The 19,277-nt window shown below is 45.6% G+C and overlaps 1 protein-coding gene across 2 annotated transcripts in view; it reads left to right on the top strand.

The window, feature by feature from the left end:
• Positions 1–19,277, top strand: part of HECW2 (HECT, C2 and WW domain containing E3 ubiquitin protein ligase 2) — a 431,089-nt gene that overhangs the window by 389,083 nt on the left and 22,729 nt on the right. For both annotated transcript variants that reach the window (XM_075529169.1, XM_075529170.1), the window contains 5 exons: positions 9,151–9,303; positions 11,043–11,141; positions 13,585–13,714; positions 14,698–14,844; positions 15,925–16,039. In XM_075529169.1, coding sequence (XP_075385284.1) covers positions 9,151–9,303; positions 11,043–11,141; positions 13,585–13,714; positions 14,698–14,844; positions 15,925–16,039 — 644 coding nt within the window. The remainder of the gene's footprint in view (positions 1–9,150; positions 9,304–11,042; positions 11,142–13,584; positions 13,715–14,697; positions 14,845–15,924; positions 16,040–19,277) is intronic.

Consider the following 19,277-nt stretch of genomic DNA (forward strand, 5'->3'; position numbering starts at 1 on the left):
TCTACAAATATTACACCACTCCAATCTTGACCCAGCTTCATTCTTTAAAGAAATGCAAAAACAAATTACTAACTTCATGTGGCGAAGAAAGCGACCCAAGATAAGCAGAGACCTTCTCAAAAAGGAGAACCAAGTAGGAGCCCTTGCACCACCTGACCGCAATCCTGCATAGCAACGGTAGGCAAAGCAGCCCGGTACTGAGACCAGCTGCATACACCAATGGAATAGGGCAGAAAACCCAGAAATACAAGCATCCACCTACATGCAATTGATTTTTTCACAAAGAACCAAGAAACATCAAGTGGGAAAACCATATAAAGAGAAGATGCTTTACTTTGAAGAATGATGCATCTGCTTGCTTCTCAAAAGATGTGAATTAGCAGACTCTGAGGGAGATTTCCGCTGCACCATAAGTAATTTCTTTGCTTAGGTCTGAAACATGATCTAAATTGTTCCTGAAATGAAAGATTGAGTCTAAAGAAATGATGAGAAAATTCATCGTTCAGAATTTACAGAATACCGATAAATTCTATGTGACATGGAATTAATTCCAGAATGTTAGAGATTGACACCCCCTCCCCCAAAAAAGAGTACAGAAGTAATTCGAGGGTCTCTAGATGCAATTTGAGAGCCTACAAACGAATGCCAATGCATTAGTTGACAATTAACTGAATGCTAATTCTTACTAAAGTTTCAAGTTATGTTAACTTTTTAATGAAATTTAGAGTATTTCAAGGGTAATTGCAATGATTTTATTTGCTTCTGGGTGAGGATTTTTTTTCTTTTTGCCCATTGAAATTTCCACTCAACATCATTTGGTTATCTGCTCTTGCAAAGTGGAGGGGAGCCACCCGCAGCGGCTGGGAACTGAGTCATTTTGACGATACAGCAGGAAATGGCAAGCTGTGGTCGTCTGCTTCTGTGGCGTTGGTTTCATTCTTCTCAGCAGTAGCTTCTCTCGGGAGCCGGGTCATGAAATGCAACACAGCCCCCATCATTGCATTTCCTTCTGCATTAAAAATCCCAACAACGAGTGCTTCTGTGGTGTGACAAGTCAGTCAGGTAGACTCTTGTGTTCTGGTAAGGCCGTATGCGCTATTAACTTCTTAGTACCCCAAACAGGAAAGCAATAATGGCTTACATAAAGAGGGTGTTTACCCTGCCACAGCCCTGCCTCCTCTTCCTCCTGTGGCCAACCCTGTAAAAGCGTCCTTTCTCTAGGAAAAATGAGTTCATTATGTGTAAGGTGCCAGCAGGATGACTTCAGTCATTGTCTTGCAAAGCTGCACTTAACCTGGGGAGGGATGTGAGCAAACAGTGGTAGTTCAGGGGGTTTAAGAAGAGATGAGCTGGTGGGGGTGGGGGAGTAGTATTTTGCCTGTACCATCCAAAGGAAAGCAACCAGGGAGGATGAGATTTGAAGTAATTTTCTCCTTTCTGTGTTCTTGCTCTATTTTTTTTTCTTCCAACAAGTGACCACATCCTCTCTAAAAGGTCTTTGGGGTTCTGGACCTGCCGAATGACACATTTCCCCAGAAATCTACAGCGTTTCCTGTGTGCCTTTTGGTGCCGTTTGTGCTCTTGTTGCAAGAGGCTTCAGCAGCGTAACCCAGGGACCCCGACGCTGCTGGAAAAGTAAAACTTGAGCCTATGAGTGGCTCACACAATGCCTTATTCAGTCGCCAGCCTTTAAACGACCCAAGAAGCATTGCCTTGCTTCTATAAATATCTGCGGGCGAGTCAGAGGATGTGCAGGCCAGGTCTGCCTGCGCCGGCTTGTAAGCAAGCAGAGCTATCTGTCTTGACGGCCACTCGGAGGAAGCGATAGTGAGGCACGGCCGTGGACATCTTTCATGTGACAAGCTACTGCCAAGTCGAGCTAGTCTTCAGCCCTTCAGAGCTGAAAACTAAAGCACAGGAGGCTAGAATTCTTTATTTTGATCAAGTGCTGTATGCCGTCGCTCCATTCAGGGAGTCCTTTCGCCCTAGAAATGTGATGGTTTTAAACATGCTCCGTCAGCATTTCTTGGGGCTCAAAACGACATGGCCACCCCAAAGACATCTGTGCTTATTCAGAAATGCCCTCAGACGCAGCTGCTATGTGGCTACACACCCGTTGTCCAGAGTTTCTGTATTTCCGTGCCAAGACTCTGGCTGTGGAACCAACCTAACTGGCAAAACAGGAATGCAACAAATGAGCCTGTGATATGAGTCATATTAACTATTTCCTTGGAAGAGGTGACTAAAACATGACAGAAAGTCCAGGCAGTGTGGGTCCCCTGCGGTGACATCTCCTATCACATTAAGCAGACTTCTCTCTTCTACACTGTCACCCACAACCTGCTCTCAGATGTGCGGGGCTCCGTTGGGGATTATGATCTGATCAAAGTGTACTGATTTGGTCTTGGGCCAAGACTTCAAACTGGGTTCATTTCAGATTGACAGCCAACACCTGTGGTGAACTCTGCTGGGAATTTGGCATTTCCACCAAATTCAGTAGATTGATTCATTACCTCTACGGAGGAGATGGAAATCGTCAACAGTGGGTCAGCCTGGACTGGGTGGATTTGAAGCCTTGGTCTGAGCTGTAATTATTTCATCAGAGCTGCTATAGAGAGAAAAGCCCGATAGGCTGAATAAGATACATTTCCTCTTAGGAGAACTACTAGATTTGTTTTTCTGGGCATAAAAAAAAAGTGTTAAATTTCAGTGTAACTCTTCACTGAACACCCGTCTCGTCTTTAGCCAGATCCAGCTATTACCATTAAAAAGAAACGAATCCTGATCTCCACCTTTGTTATTTTAACTACCATTCCCCAAACTATCTTGTACCTAAAAATAATACACCAAGCTTTCAAAGCATAATTCAGGCATCCTCAAACTATGGTCCACGGGCCACATGCGACCCGCCGAGGACATTTATCCGGCCCACCGGGTGTTTTTGCTCTATTTGGTTTTTGCTTCAAAATAAGATATGTGCAGTGTGCATAGGTATTTGTTCATAGTTTTTTTTTTTTAACTATAGTCTGGCCCTCCAGTGGGTCTGAGGGACAGTGAACTGACCCCCTGTTTAAAAAGTTTGAGGACCCCTGGTGTAATCCATTAATGTAACTTCTGACAGCCATTTTCAAGCTGAATTGTCTTTCACGGAGTCACATAATCTATTAATGTCTTCAAAACAATACACTCCGTGAAGACAAACTCATGCAGATGTCCTCTCTGCTAGGAGTCACCTATGTAAATAACGGTGATTTGCTTTAGAGAGACATGCGAGGCCTACTGTAGATTCAGTAATGTGTGTCTAGTCTCTACTGGGAATAGAAAAATTAGTAAAACATGTTGTTACCAAGGAATCGATTCTGATCCATAGCAACCCTATTGGACAGGGAAGAAGGGGCCCGTAGGGTTTTCAAGCCTTATCTTTCTCCCTTGGAGCCACTGGTGGCTCAAACTCTCAGCTGACAACCAAGCGCTTTAACCACTGCACCACCAAGGCTCCTTAAGGAAGACAGCCCTGCCTTTAGGATGTGTGTATTGGGAAGGCGAACACACACACAGATTGTTTTTAATCCACTCTGGGATTAAAACACTGAGAATTAAACCTCAGAGAAAATCTGACGTTAGTAAACAAATGCCACTGTTTAATTGTAAGCAACCAAAGAGCCAGTTTTCTGGTTCCAGTCTTCTCTTTGTAAGAAAACCGATTCAAGGTATTTTCATTAGATTTCCACGGTCTGAACCCAGTGAGTCAGGAAGCACATACAAACCCACGTGAAACCATCCAGTGTAGATTAGTGAGTACGCACAGGTCGACCTGCGCTTACCTAGCGGGGTGCCTCAAAGACACGGGGCAGGGTATGCTGTTGGTGCTTTGATAAGTATTTTAAAACCGTGGAATACAAAATTGATTATGTGAAATGCAATACCACTACCCCACTCCCTCATCTCACAATAAAAATATATTATGAAAACAAAGAAGCATGATTCTTAGGGAAGAGTCCTGGTGGCAGAGTAGGTGACGCATGGGGCTGCTACGCACAAGGTGGGCGATAGGAAACTCCCACTTGCTCCCTGGGAGAGAGATGAGGTGTCTGCTCCCTTAAAGATGCTAAGTCTTGAAACCTCCAGGGGCAGTTCTTCTTGATCCTACAGGGTTGCCGTGCGTCGGAATGGCTCGATGCCAGGGAGTGGGTGACTCTGGAGGAAGGTGCTGTGGGCCTGGGAGAGAGACAGAGACCAGGCAGACCGAGAAACAGAATCGGTGATTCAGTGAAATAACGTGACATTGTTCACTAGATTGGTAAGTGTGCACCAGTAAGCCCATGCTTGCCTTGCTTATTGTGCAATCCGACTCTGTCTCTCACCCTCCTCTAGGCCTTGGTTGTGTAAGAAGCTCCCGCAGCGTGGCACTGTCACCAGGGCGCACTCAGTGGGTCCCCCTCAGCAGTGACCGCCCCTTGAGGCTTCATACACCCTGGAATAGGATTTGAACACATTTCAGATTTCCTTGAAGCACAAGGAAGGGCAGGGATGGCACCTGCCCTTGGTGCCACTTGAAAGGATGAGTGCAGCTGAGTTCCACTAGAACTTTGTTTACAAAAACAAGAGGTGGACAACAAGTGACCGTAGGCCATACTCTGCTGACTCATGTTCTCAAAGTCACGTACTCTAGTCTAGATAAGCACTTCGATCCTACTAAAGAGTAATAAGCTCTAAACTTGCCGTGAGAAACCTACATGAAGGCATGGTTCCTTCGCGGTGGCAGGTGATGCGTGTCCGTGACCTTCCTCCAGCCTCAGTCTTCCTGCTAAAATGGAGGGATCAGACCTTTCTCGGATGCTTTTCTCCACTGAGATACTGTTTCTGGGAACCGGGGGAGCTGCTGACGAGGTTCTCCGCTCACAGGACACTTACACGCTCCCTATGCAGAGGGCTCGGAGCAGCTTACAATCATGGGCGACCTCTCACAAAGTGAAATTTAAGTAGGAAGTCCCTTATCTTAAGTCTTAACTAATACAGCGGCATGACGCCAGGGAGGAGTTGTCCCCGGTTAAAGGAGCACAGGTGAAAGGTGGAGCCTTTGCCTGATGACCAGCTCATTGTGAGTCCACGAAGTGGCTGCCCCAACAGGTAGCGTCGTTTGAAACCGCGAACGGAGAAAAGTCCCTGAGAAGGCCAGAGTCCTGTCTAAGCTCCCTGGTGACGAGGCCACACCTCCAATATTGTGACCAGCCTTAGCTGCCACACCCTGTCAGCTTTCTTGCCCTGGAGTGCCCAGAGCACAGAGGTCTGGGTAATGAGGGAATGCGACACTCGGCCGTGAGAGCCTGCAGGCCGTGGCCGTGGCCACGAGAGGGGTCGGGGTCAGCAGGGCCCGAGGCCAGGAAGGTGAAGCTGCTCTGTGCAGAATTCCTGCAGACAATGGCCTTTTCTGTTTGGATATTATTCCATTTCTAGATTAGTGTCCTAAACACACCCCAAACCAACCAAGCAAGCCTGCTGCCGTGGAGGGGATTCCACCTCACGGCACCCATGTAGGACAGAGACATCTGCCCCACAGTTGCCAAGGCTGTAACTGTTTACTGAAACAGACTCGCACGTCTCCCACCCTCCCTTCCTCCCTTCCTCCCTCCCTCCCTCCCTCCCTCCCTCCCTCCCTCCCTCCCATGGTGCGGCAAGCAGGCTCAAACCACCAACCTTTCGGTGAGCAGCCACATACTTAACCCAGAACACCCTCCAAAGCCCACAATAGACACTTAACTATTTGTTGGAGCAAACCTCGGCATGAAGAGCGGCTGAGTGGGCTGTATTTGTCCTTGTTCTGGGCGATGTCAGTGGAAGGTAGCCACACGAGTAGGCCGCTGTCCCCTCACATGAGTAAAGGCAGTCTGTTCACCTTTCCATCTGAGGCAGCAAGAGATGCTTTGGGGGCTCCTGGTAGCCTGAGGTTGATCCTCCAGATGCTGGTGACCACCTGGTAGCTGTACCACGTAGTATTCAGCTGCCTCGCAGAACAGTTACATCATGTCATCTTAAAGCCCTTTTGGCTCTGGGAGTCTGCGCTCTTGGAATTTTCAACACATAGGTTTCCTGTCAGATTATTTAAGTCTCTGAAAGTGTACTGTGGATATGAGTATGTGGTACTCTTGATGGGATAATTGGAGATGTTAGTGGTGGCAAGGTGGCTATGCATTGGGCTGCTCACTGCGAGGTCAGCAGTTTGAAACCACCAGCTTCAGAGAGAGATGAGGCTTTCTACTCCCATAAAGATTCACAGTCTCCAAAACCTGAAAGGGTGGTTCTCCTGTGCCCTGTCAGGTTCCTATGGGCCCAAATTAACTTGATTGAGAAGGCTAAATTGAAATTATTTATGCATTTTTAAATTGTGTATTAGAAAAGTTTTAGCTAGTATAGCTCATTTTGTTAGACATGGCTAGATTTAAAAAGCAAGTAAATTTAAAGTGTATTAATGAACATATTGTGTAACTCATAGTACAGATATGTCAAACATGGGGAAAGTACCATGAAGAGTCTGTGTATTAGATCCTTCTTTTACATTCACAACTAAGGTATTTGGAAACCATGTTATTTCTTTACTGAAACCCACTGCCATGGAGCCCAGTCTGTTCGGACCCACGGAGACCTTGTATGGGGTGTTCGAGACTGTAGTATGTATAGGCGTAGGTAACCTCTTCTTTCTCCCATGGAGCAGCTCGTGGATTTGAACTGCTGAGCTTGTGATTATCAGTTCAGCACTTACTTACCCAACGGAGCCACCAGATCTCCTTATTTTCTTCATCAGTATTCCAGTTTTCTATTCTGCCTGTAATAGGATTTATGCCTCATCTTGGGTATGTAAAACAGTCTATCGACAGACAAGAATCAGATGATTTCTTTTTCGTTAGAAGAAAAACTGCAATGCAACAATGTCCATAAAGGAAATTTTAAAAGAGGAAATTTTCACTTAAAGCATTAGGGGAAGAAACAAAAAGGTCAAGAGGTCTTCCATAATCCTACCATCCAGTTTATCAATTATATTCCGTTCTGCTTCACTGTTTTCAGTCTTAGAAGCCATTGTGTGTATTGTTCTCAGAGGTGTTTTTCATACTAAACGCTTTTCTGCAAGCTGCTTTTGAACTGCAAATTTTGATCTCAGGCCTGTTAGTCACTTGTTATCCCTCACACGGACCATATTCTTTTCCTGTGCTTCCCTCTGACCCCGATGCTGTCTTTGAATGTATGATGGCATTTGCACTGTCATGCGGTCCTTCAGGAGCTGGAGTTCCAGCTGCTGCTCCAAATCCCTCCCTTAGGAAACCGCGGCGCCTCATTGTCCTGGTTTGTACTTTCCCCTGGCGTTTTGTACTGTAACGTTTCCCCATGAATCCCACCGTGGCCTGTTTCTGCCTCTGATTTCCACAGGGAGCCTGTGTCTATACAGTTGTCTCTCTAATTCACGAATGCTCGTTCACCCTCCATTTAGATGTATTTCCCACATCCTTGAGGATGCCCTGCCCCTTGAGTAAGATGGCTGCGTACCTTTGGTTTATTTAAATGAATACCCTAGAGTTGGTTGCCTCCTCGGAGTGACCACTTGGGACACAGTAGAACTCCCCACAGGGTTACTAAAGCCGCTCGTCTGCCCAGCAGCAGATTGCCACTCTTTCTCCTGTCAAACGGCTAACAGGTGTGAACTGCCGAGATTTCAGGTGCGTAACCACTGAGCCTTAAGTATATCTCAGAGCTACCCCACATGACCAGAAAGAACTGCCCCTATGGGTTTCTGAGGCTGTAACTCTTCATGGGAGTAGAAAGCTTGTTTTTCTCCTTCTGAGAGGCTGGTGATTTCAAACTGCTGACCTTGTAGTTAGCAGCCCAGGGGCCTAAATACTCTCACTGCCATCGAGTCAATGCTGACTCATTATCCCCCCCCCCCTGTGGGTTTCTGAGACTAACTATTTACAGGAGTAGAAAGCCCAGTCTTTCTCTTGCGGAGATGTGAGTGGTTTCGAACTGCTGACCATGCGAATTGAAACCCAACGCATAACCACCACACTACATGGTTGAAATCAGGAAAGGTGTGTGCCAGGGTTGCATCCTTTCAACACACTTCTTCAGGCTGTATGCGAAGCATATAATCCAGGAAGATCGACTGTCTGAGGAAGAAGATGCTGGAGAAAGAGTCATTGACAAGCTGAGACATGAAAATGACACCATCTTGCTTGCTCTTGGAAGTGAAAGGACTTGAGCACTCACTGATGGCGTCTGAAGAATACACCCTTCAGTAAGGATTACACCTCAAAACATTCACCACTAGACTAATAAGCAACATCCTGATAAACGGAGAAAAGATTGAAATTATGAATAATTTAATTTTACTTGGTTTGACAGTCAATGCGCATAGAAGGAGCAGTCACGAAATCAAATGACATGTATTGGACAAATCTGCTGCAAGCGACCACTTTAAAGTTAAAAAAAAAGTCACTCTAAGAAATAAGGTGCCCTTGATCTAAGCCATGGTATTTTAATGGTGTCATATGTATGCCAAAATTAGATAATGAGTACAGAAGAGCAAAGAAGAATTCGTGTGCTTGAACTGTAGTGTCAGCAGAGAACGTTCAAAGACTCCTGGACTGGCAGGAGAACCAACAGACCTCTATTAAAATAAGACCAGTCAGAATGTTCCGTAGGACGGAGGGTGAGGCTTCGTCTCATGTGCGCTGGTCCTGCTGTCAGGAGGGACCAGGCCCTAGGGAAGGGCAGCGGGCCTGGAAGAGTGGAGGGCCCGGAGAGAGAGCCAGCCATCAATGAGATGCCGGCAACGGTGGGCTACAGTGTGGCAGCAGCTTCAAGGATGGTGCAGGCGCAGGGCAGGACCAGCCAGTGTTTCTTTGTGTCGTATGAAGGGGAGCTGTGAGTCGGTACCCACTCCGTGGCACCTAACCACAGTTTCATTTGGGATATGATTTAGAGACATGGCCATTTCACAATTGTGGGTCAGGACATGAATGTCACATTGTCTTAGCTGGGGTATGTGGAAAAGTAAACTTACAATGAGTATTTTATAGCATATTGAGTACTGTAGAAAATGGGCCCCATCTATACAGAGGAGGAAAACAACTGTTCTTTTTCTGGGTCTTTTTTTTTTAGGCTGGATTACAGTGGACCCTCCAGAGAATTTTTCTTCCTGGTATCCAGAGAACTTTTTAACCCTTATTATGGCTTATTTGAATATTCAGCCAATGACACATACACAGTACAAATCAGTCCCATGTCTGCTTTTGTAGACAATCACCATGAATGGTAAGTTGGTTTTGTTTCACTTGATTTGATATGATACTAAATTTTAGGTGAATCCGTCTTGAAAGTGGTTTTGTTCTTGGACCAAAACGTATTTCAGTTAAAAACCTCCTGCGAGTCTTGCCTTTGCTTCCAGATGGCAATGCGCAGGCATTCTCTAAACTGGTCATAGATTCTGCCCCAGCAGGTCAAGTTTATGAGAAGTGGGGTGAAAAGGTTTTTCCAATACAAAGCTGCGAGGATGTTGGGTTGCCAACGAGATTCCTGAATCATTGTCAGCACCTCTGGGCATCTGTGAAGTGGGGTGGGGTGGGCTGGAGTGGGCTTCGTAGAGGAAGGGTGCGAGGTGAAAGTCCTGGAGGGAGGAGCTAACACTCAGGGGGCGCAGAGCAGAGAACAGCTGGGTGGAGTACCCGCTGCAGCAGCCCGGGCCTTGGGTGGGGGGGTGGTGGTAATGCCCTGTTGCAGACCAGGGCAGTGGGGGAGGGTCTGAGGAGGGCCTGGTGGTCTAAACCCTGGCAGAAGGGAGGGGGGCTGGGTGGTCCCTCAATGTAATTAGAGAGTATCTTTTCTCTACTTTCTCCTATAAATTATCGAGAAAAACTGACATTTGAATCCTATCTGGGATTATTTCTTCTGAAAATCCCAAAACATACTCTTTCAAAAAGCTCTTAATCCCCCCCCCTAAAACTCTACATTTATAGACTTTGGCTATTTCCTATAATCCCTAATGATTTATTCCTATTTATAGCCACTGATAGTAACCAAAGAGCAAGGCTCATGGAAAATTCTTCCTGGAGCCACGATTTAGCCAGGAAGTTATATTGGTGGGTGGAGGGTGTTAGCTTTTAGGACCTGTTCTTCAAATGAGGTTCCAGTTCGCTACAAGCTGCCCTCCTGCTACCTGCAGCCCCACAGCTGTGCTCACGCGGAAAGAAGCTGCGGAGCCTTTGGCGGCGAGTGGCTGCCCCAGACGCAGTGACAAACTGACAGTGTGGCCCCCTCCGTGTGGAGCTTACATTTTTGGAAGGCATCAGACTTCCAAGTAGCAAGAAATGTAATACTTCTGAGCGAGCAAAGAAGTGTACATTTCAGTGAGCAAATCCAGTCATAACTGATACACTTAATAAAGTTTCCAGAGTGATTCAGAATAGAACTGAGCCCTGACATTTTAGAGAACAGAATGTCCCATGAGAAAACTTCCCCAAATATCCACATGCATAATTTTGAGATGGTGACAATGACCATCAGGAGTGTGGTTTGAGACAGAAGAGCGTTAGGAGCTGAGATTGGGCTTTTCCTCAAAAGGGAATTGCTACTGAGCCTGCATTTGGGAAACCCTTCTGGGAGTGATGCAAGCGAGCGAGAAGGGAAGGGTGAGCTCTTCATTACCACGGGCTCATCTGCTCAACAGCTCTTAGTAGCACCTTGGGGAATTGCACCGTAACACTTAGGGGAGGTCAGGTGGGTACCCGAGGGTAATAATGTGCTGGCCATTACCGACATGGGGGAAACTGGAGCCTGGTTTCTCTCAGCCTCAGAGAGAAATGTCTCTCTAGGAAGTAGATATGGATGGTTGGCCTAACAAAGATACCCTGAGATACACACAAATTCTCATGGACCTCTGAGCAAGAATCCTGGACAAGCTGAGATGCTGAGTGCTGGAAGGCGTGTCAGAAGCATCTCGGACCCTCTAGAAATGGCTCCACGCATGACTGTGGTCTCCTCCCTTCCCTTCGCAGGTTCCGGTTCAGCGGTCGGATCCTTGGCCTGGCGCTGATCCACCAGTATTTGCTGGATGCCTTCTTCACACGGCCATTTTATAAGGCACTTCTCAGGATGTAAGAGTGTTTTTATTGCTGGCGTAATTAGCATGCAAAAATACAGTATTTCTCTTCTGGGGAAAAAATGTCTTTTGTCAGAGTCATTGCTTATCTGTCCACTATCTCAAATCTGTTATGAAACTTAATAGTGGTTTGCATTTCTGAAATGACTGAGTTCAAATGTTTTCTGTGTTTTTCCTGCTTGTGACCCTCTATTCTAATTTGGCCCCTCAGAGTCTCCAAATAACTTAGCCTCATTTGTTGCAACACATGTTGGTTTGTTTATTTTTTTCAGACCAATTACTCTTCAAATACAGCATTGAAATTCTTGTGGGAGTAATGCCGATTATTAATGGAATAGCTGTGGGTTAGGCTGGGTGACTCACCGCCCCATGCTCTTTATTAGAAGGGTGTTACATTTTGCTTTATGGAAACTTTCAACTGCTTACTCTGAATTCCATTTCCATCCTCTCTGTTTCCACTCTTGTTTTATCTGGTTTGTTTGTTCGGGGGGGGGGGCGTGTCCATGGGCCTTTCAATGAATTGTTATCAAATGAAAGATTGGGATCGTTGGAAAGTGTGAGGGAAGCCATTGCTGTATGATCATCAGTGAGCAGAAGAAAGAAACTCGATATCTCTTGGACAGAAGCTCAAATCTGCAGTGAAAGAGCACAGAAGTATTGCTTGGCTCTGTCCAACCTATATTCCCCAGCCTAGGCCAAGTACCTCATGCCCACGCATCTTCAGCACAACGGGAGCCTAGACCTCAAGAGCAGGAGTTTTAAGCAGACAAAACCATTGTCCTGGGTCTCATTACACTCGCCTTCTTCCTGAAGCACTGGGCAACAAAGGTCATTTTAGGCCTCTCTGGCTCTCTCTGGGACACTTTTCCTCTTCTCATGCATTACTCTTCTCTCATCTTCCGAGTTAAGCTTCCTAGAAAAGCATTATCTCTTCACTATCTGTATACATCCCACATCAAATGTATCCCCTCTCAACTCACTGTAGGAGCCCTGGTTACGTTGTGGTTACACTCTGGGCTGCGAGCTGCAAAGCCAGCACTTCGGAAGCACCAATGAGTAGCTCCACTGGGTGAAAGATGAGGCTTTCTATTTCCGTAAAGAGCTGCCATCTTGGGAACCCACAGGGGCAGTTCTGCCATGTCCTTTAAGGTAGCCATGAGTCCGCATCGGCTGGATGGCAGTGAGAATTTTTTAGTTCAACACACTATAGCCTACCTTGCTTCCCACAAGTAACCAATGGATGATTTAAAAGAACATGGTCCTTATCTCTGAGGGTCTGTTAGAAACCGGTCTGCTGATTCGGGTCTTTTTGATCATCCTATCCCCACGCGAGCACCTGAGTCTTCCCCAACGGAACCCGTGCCACCAGACACTTCCCGGGACCTCGGTTACTGTTCTCCCTCCTCTGTGGCTTTCTCCTCGGTGTCAACTGGAAACCTTGGTGTTCCTGAAGCGTCCACTCCTGGGGCTCTGCCATTCTCTCTGTCCTCACGGCCTAGGAACATCTCCTGCCTGTTGCATCTCCCGCTGAGTCACAAGTCTGTACCCCCAGCCCTCATCTCTCTTCCATTGCACATTCCCATGGTCAGCACTCCATTTAATAGCTCCATCTGGATGCCCAGTATAGCTCTAGATATTCTACAGCTTGCTGTTTATAAAACCGCAGGAAAAAACAATAACCAGGAAGAAGAAAGTGAAAGTGTGTGATAGAATCCAGTCTTTAGAAACAAAATATAGTATTGAAAAGAAGAAGAACCCATAGCCATCAAGTCAATTCTGATGCATAGTGATCCTGCATAGGGAATATTCCCGTGTTCTTACATCAGGAATGTTGTTACAGGGGTAGATGACATTGTCTTTCTCTCTAAGTGCAGCTGGCAGGTTTGAACAGTCAACCTTACAGTTAGCAGTAAGTATAGTCTTGTGCGATGGCACCACCAGGGCTTCTAAAGCACAGTATGAAGCATGCATGATGTCAAATTGGGAGAAGAGTATTTTGAGAGAGTATGTTCCTGTAAAACAGTTGGGGTCTTGGAAACCCACAGGTGGTTGCTGTGGGTCAGCAGTGGCTCAATGGCAGTGAGTTTGTTTTTCAGTTTTTATAGTAATCCCAACTTGTTGACTCATCTCCCCATTCCTCCTCTGGCATTGATTTGGGTAACTGTACAAATGGCTCCTGGTCTTTAAACCTCCAGTTCTTTGACTGTAAAAGAAAGGGCTGACGGAGTGATTCCTAAGACATCTTATCTAGTTGGAATTTTAAAATTCAACATATGCCAAGTTTCTGAATGATTTCACTAGTTGACTATCGATCTTCACTAGACAGATTCCAGTAAGCATTGCCTGTTTAGTTCATCAGGAATGTGATTTTAAGTCGTAGGTTCTTCTCTCATGACTCTGAGCCGTACCTCCCTCGTTGCTTCTCTCTGCCCTCGTAGTCTGTGTGACCTGAGTGATCTGGAATACCTTGATGAAGAGTTCCACCAGAGCCTGCAGTGGATGAAGGACAATGACATTCATGACATCCTGGACCTCACGTTCACTGTGAATGAAGAGGTTTTTGGGCAGGTCTGTGATTGGGAACCTCCATGGCTGAGTGTGCTAATTGAATGCTATTGGTTGGGAAATCATTTATTTAAGGGCTAAGAGCCAGATACTCATTTGTGACCTGGTTGGTGATTTAGACCCACGTTCACATTCAGTTGTAATAATACTCATTGGGAACATTATTCTAATATAAACTGCAGGTTAAGATGTTCTAACTTAGAACCTTTTTGTGTTATAATCAATATTATTTTTATGTCTAGTTAAGATCAGAATAGAGATCAGGATGTGCCTTGTGTAGGATAAAGGTTTTAAATGAAAGGAACTGAATTCAATAGGTTATATTAAAGTGGAGGACAAGTACATGACACTTTGTTGAAGGTTTAAAAGCATGTGTGTGAAAGCTTTGTTCTATTCAACGTCAGTAGAAGAGTATATTTTTAAAACTACTTGCAGAAATAATATACTAGGCTATAAGAAAGATTCTTAATTAGACATAATTATTTGGCTGGTCTGAATTTCATGCATTTTCAAAAATAATGTCTCAATTTAACATTCACTTGAACCCAATTCTGCTGCCTTAAAATAAATCTTAAATATTGGCCTTCTGTAGATTGCTTAATCCAAGTTTTGAATTGGGAATTTTTGAAAATGCATTTTTCTCAAGCATTCAAAAAATGGGGAACCAGTTCCTGGAGCCATTCCATCTTTATTTTAAAAACTTAAGCTTTTTGGTCGGGACACAGGCTTACCATTCAGTTCTTGCGACACATTTTTCTTTTTCAACTATGGAGGCTTTGGCCGTTAGCTCACTCCTAGTTTGTACGGATGTTGGCCAGTGTGTGTTTCAGCGCAAGGCATCCCTGGGCAGAATGTGTTCTGTGCCAGGTGGGTGCTTGTGGGAAGTGCTGGGGACAGTGGCGGGTGGCTGCTTGATTTCTGCTCATTGAAGTAGCCCATTCTTATCACATGAGGACATGCTCAGTGCTTTTGTGTTTTGACTGCAGATTACCGAACGAGAACTGAAGCCCGGGGGAGCCAACATCGCAGTCACCGAGAAGAACAAGAAGGAGTACATCGAGAGGATGGTGAAGTGGAGGATTGAGAGGGGTGTTGTTCAACAAACCGAGAGCTTAGTGCGTGGCTTCTATGAGGTAAGACGACCAGCAGGAGTGGGCTTCTGTAGTCAGATGTCAGTGATGACATGTCTGAATGACCGTAGCTTATCGAGGTGGGTATTTCAATGTCCGCTCTTGCTGTGTTTGTGGGTGCTGTTCGGTTTTAAAGAACTCTAAGACATTCTCCCTGTGTTTCAAGAGCACAGAAAGGCTTCAGCCACTTTACAAGAGATCACTGGAAAATGTCGAGGCTTGATTTCAAATTGGAGTCGATGATTTAATGACCACTTATATCATTTAAGTCATGCATTTTACCCACGATTCTATGCAGGTAATCCAGTCCCATGCGTGACCTGAAGTGAAGGTATCTGAGGGCCCGAGTGAGTTAGCATATGTGTTCCACGTGACTTTTTTCTCAACGTTTCATTATGAACTCGGTGATTAGCAGTTCACGCACATGAGTTCAACGCCTCCAGTGCAATCCCCTCAGTGGATCAGCACTGGTCCCACTTCAGTCCCCTCAGTGGATCAGCACTGGTCCCACTTCAATCCCCTCAGTCGATCAGCACTGGTCCCACTTCAGTCCCTTCAGTGGATCAGCACTGGTCCCACTTCTTCCATGTTTGCTTCAGTTTTCCCACCTCTTTCCTACCGGCCCTTGGCCTCTGAGCACATGCCGCACCTTTGGTTTAACGTGGTTGCTTCTGACAGGAGGGTGAGCTCCGGTCCAGGCCTGACAGGTGACAGAGGAAGAAGCTACGTGACCCTTATGAGTACTAGTTCATGTTCAAAAGTGGACCAAGCCAATGATACGTCAAAAATCCTCTCAAAGTCAGTCTATCGAGGTGATACTAAAATATATTTGGAGAAACTGTTGAATAGGTGTGTGTGCTCCTGTGTATGTGTTCTCAACAACAAACATAAGTTAAAATGCATTAATAAATTATATATATATATATATATATATATATACACGCATCTTGTGTATAGTGAATGTTTCCGTTTATAAAGTGCCTACTACATAAATTTTGGGGTCCTCCTGTTCTGATCAACTTACTTATAGCAAAGATTTCCCTGGGATACTGAGCCACGGCCTCTACAATGTCTGTTCTGCAGGTGGTGGATGCCAGACTGGTGTCTGTCTTCGATGCAAGAGAATTGGAACTGGTCATTGCAGGCACCGCAGAAATCGACTTAAGTGATTGGAGAAACAACACCGAATATAGAGGAGGTGAAATGAGATTTATTAGATGGTTGGATTTTTACATTCCAAATTCAAGGGAAAAAAACAGTTCCGCTTTGCTGGACTGCACGCAAGGCGAGCAAAGGCACGTGCGCTCCAGACATTGGCCAGAGACCCTCTCCTCGAGACGCTGGGCAAGGGCCATTCCCTCTCTTCTTTAGAAGTTACCTCGGCTGTCTGAGGGGGGGGGGGGACTGTTTACACACCATGGAAGGATGCCCTAACTTTTTAGTTGTTGATGAGGCAATGGGACCTTGGGAGCGCTGATTACTTGCTTCGTGGTGTTGTTAATAGAGCCGCAGGAGCTAGTACCCAGCTGCTGAGACCCCACCTGTTCCACCTCCATCCTTGCAGAGACGCGCCCCTTGCCCTGCCTAATAAGCAGTCCCAGGTTTTCTGTATTTCATTTAACCGCTTGCCAGATGTGGTTCACAGCTGGAGCAGGTGACTAGAAAGCCACATGGTCTCAAAATCCAAATTGCTTATTGATGAAACCTTTCTTTATCCAAGCATTAAGTTCAATTGAAGAGAAAACTATTGTGTTATTCATTAAAACCTGTGCTCTCTGACATTTCACTGCAGATCGCTGTAAATCAGCACATGTTCCTATTAGTTCCCAATGACCACAACCACTGAAATCCAGTCGTCAAATCAGCAGTCCACCTTAGATGTTAAATTGTGTATCCGTTTCATTGATTTTAAGCAAAGACATTTCCTGAGATCCAATGCAACGCTGGAGCATCTTTAGACGGCCGTGTCAGACCTGTGTGTTTGGTTTGGTTCTAATTAAAAATGTAAACGGTCAGCCATATCTTAAACTTGGGAGAACGGAAAAAAGACAAATTTTGATTCACTAAATCAGTCACTTACCTGAAATAGACTTAAGAACTGAGCCCTTCTCGTTGAAACAGAGAAAGAAAAGAATGTTGAAGGTTTGGAATAAAAGATGAGGCTTTCTGTTTCCATAATGATTTCTATCCTTGGAAACCCTGCCTTGTCCTATACGGTCTGCGTCTGTACGGATGTACAGACTGGACAACTGCTCTGTCCCACGAGGTCACAGTGAGGCAGGACACAGCAAAAGCAAACTCCACGTAGAGAAGCCCTTATGTGTTTGAATGACCCCGGCAGCAGTAGGTTTGGGTGGTGGTTACGGTTAGGTGCCACTGAGTCGGTCCTCTTGGCTCAGTGGACTCTGGGTTTATGATGGGCTCTTCCAGGATGTCAGTGTTGCTGAAACCTGGCCTTGCTTTCCCAGTCTCTCTGATCCCATTCCACCCCGTTCGGGTTCCAATGCATTGCAACCCAATAGGGCAGGGTAGAACTCCTCCGCAGAGTTTCCTAGGCTGGAAATGTTTACAGAAGACTACTTCATCTTGTCCGGCAGAGAAGCTGGGGGCTCCAACTGGAGGTGCTAATGAATCAGGGCTTTGAACCAGTTCTTCGGGGCTCAGTCACGGTCAATGGAGTGAAACCAGAATGGACTTGGATTTGTAAGCTATGCGTGTACCACTGTGATAAACAGAATGGAAAAAATTACCAGCCAACTCTCTGCTAGAAACATGATCTTAGAAAACAAGGGCAACATGTACATCACATAGCAACCAAATCTCTTGGGCAGAAAAGTAGGAAATACTGGTGCCCATTTCATCAAAGACAGCAGCCAACTATACTGCTATGCTTTCATGTTGCCCTGAACTGTCCTGACAGTCATCCTGTCCAGTCTACCTCCTGAAAGTGCTCACTGCACCTCTTCCAAGTTTCCCATGCCTGGGCTTCAGCCCATCATTTTACCTGTTCTGTTGATCAGCCCACGACACCCACAAAATTAGCTCTGTCCCAATTGCGCTGCATCCACCATGTCTGAACTGGTTCAAACTGGTTTTCAGCCCTGCATTAAATTGCAGTTACCTCTTCTGCTATCTCTTTAAGTCCAATTGGTGTAATAAGTCATTTCCGACTGACCCAAGTCTAGCTTCAGCTAATATAGCTTTCTGACCAAATGACTTTTAATAACAACACGCTAGAAAATTTACTTTGTTCCTTAAGTATTATAGCTCATGCCTAAGCACAGTGCAATTCATCACATCAGTCACTTTTATCTGTACATTTTCTACCTTTTCGTTCATCATTGTATATTGCTAATCATTTATCGATTTCTAAATTCCTTGTCCACCTTATCAAGCAAACTCTTTGGGAGGAGAGTGCTGAATCGGGTGGTGACGGGAAAGGGTGAGCTACTCAGCTGCCGTGGTGCTGCCCCCGTTGGTTGGCACTGAATGACGCAGCTGCTCCTGACCACTTGCTGTTCACACCGCAGCTGCGGTAGAGAATACAGTGAGACACACTGGCTTCTCCTCCTCCGAGATGCTTGGCACAAGCAACAGAGTAGAAGCAAAGGAGGGCTGACTCATAAAGTCAGAACACTTGAAAGCCGGGAGACCTGCTGCACTTCGTTTATAGGCGAGAACGGTGCCTGCTCGGGACGAAAGAGCTGGTCTCTACACAGGTCACATGTGACCCCCTGCGCCCCGTCCAGTCTTCACGTGGCTCTCTTTTTTCTGCAAACGGGGCCTCTCCCTCACTGACCAACTGGGAAACGAGTCAAAATTCTTCCAAATCCTGCAACTGTTGAGAAATGTGAGGAAAAATTCAGATTAAAATAGTTTGGACTGCTGCCTCCATCCCTTTCCTAATTATGTCTGCTGTCAAAGAAGCAGAGTAGCTTTTGTGCGTACTGGAGCTTGTCCTTAATTGGTTGGAATCCCTGTTGGCACCTTATTCCTTGCCAGCTTTCTCTCTGAACTTGATTTCAGTTCACTGAAAGGAATCCACAAGCACTGCCTCATTCCAGCCTGTGGGAATTAAATTCCTTTAAAGTATGAAATAGAAGTCACATTTAAGTTGATGATGATTTGCTATATATTAAGTGGAGGCGTCAGTCTCCACGCCTTTCTTTTTTACTTATTTTCAGTGTGAAGGCAATGGAATTGTGGAATGTGAACCTGTACGTAGCATGTCAAACAGCTGGCCTCCTGGACCTATTGGTGCCACGATCAGATTGACCTTTGCCTCGCTTACCTGGGCTGGACCAGACCGCTGGGAAGGCCCGTTTTCTTGGCCATTGTACCTACAAGCTTTAGCACAGTGCTTGGTACATAGTGGGTCTCAAAAATTATGTCTTCTTCTTTTTTAATAGTTCTATTGGAATATAATTCACATACAG

This window comes from Tenrec ecaudatus, chromosome 13 (genome assembly GCF_050624435.1).
Source record: "Tenrec ecaudatus isolate mTenEca1 chromosome 13, mTenEca1.hap1, whole genome shotgun sequence".
NCBI classification, from domain to species: domain Eukaryota; kingdom Metazoa; phylum Chordata; class Mammalia; order Afrosoricida; family Tenrecidae; genus Tenrec; species Tenrec ecaudatus.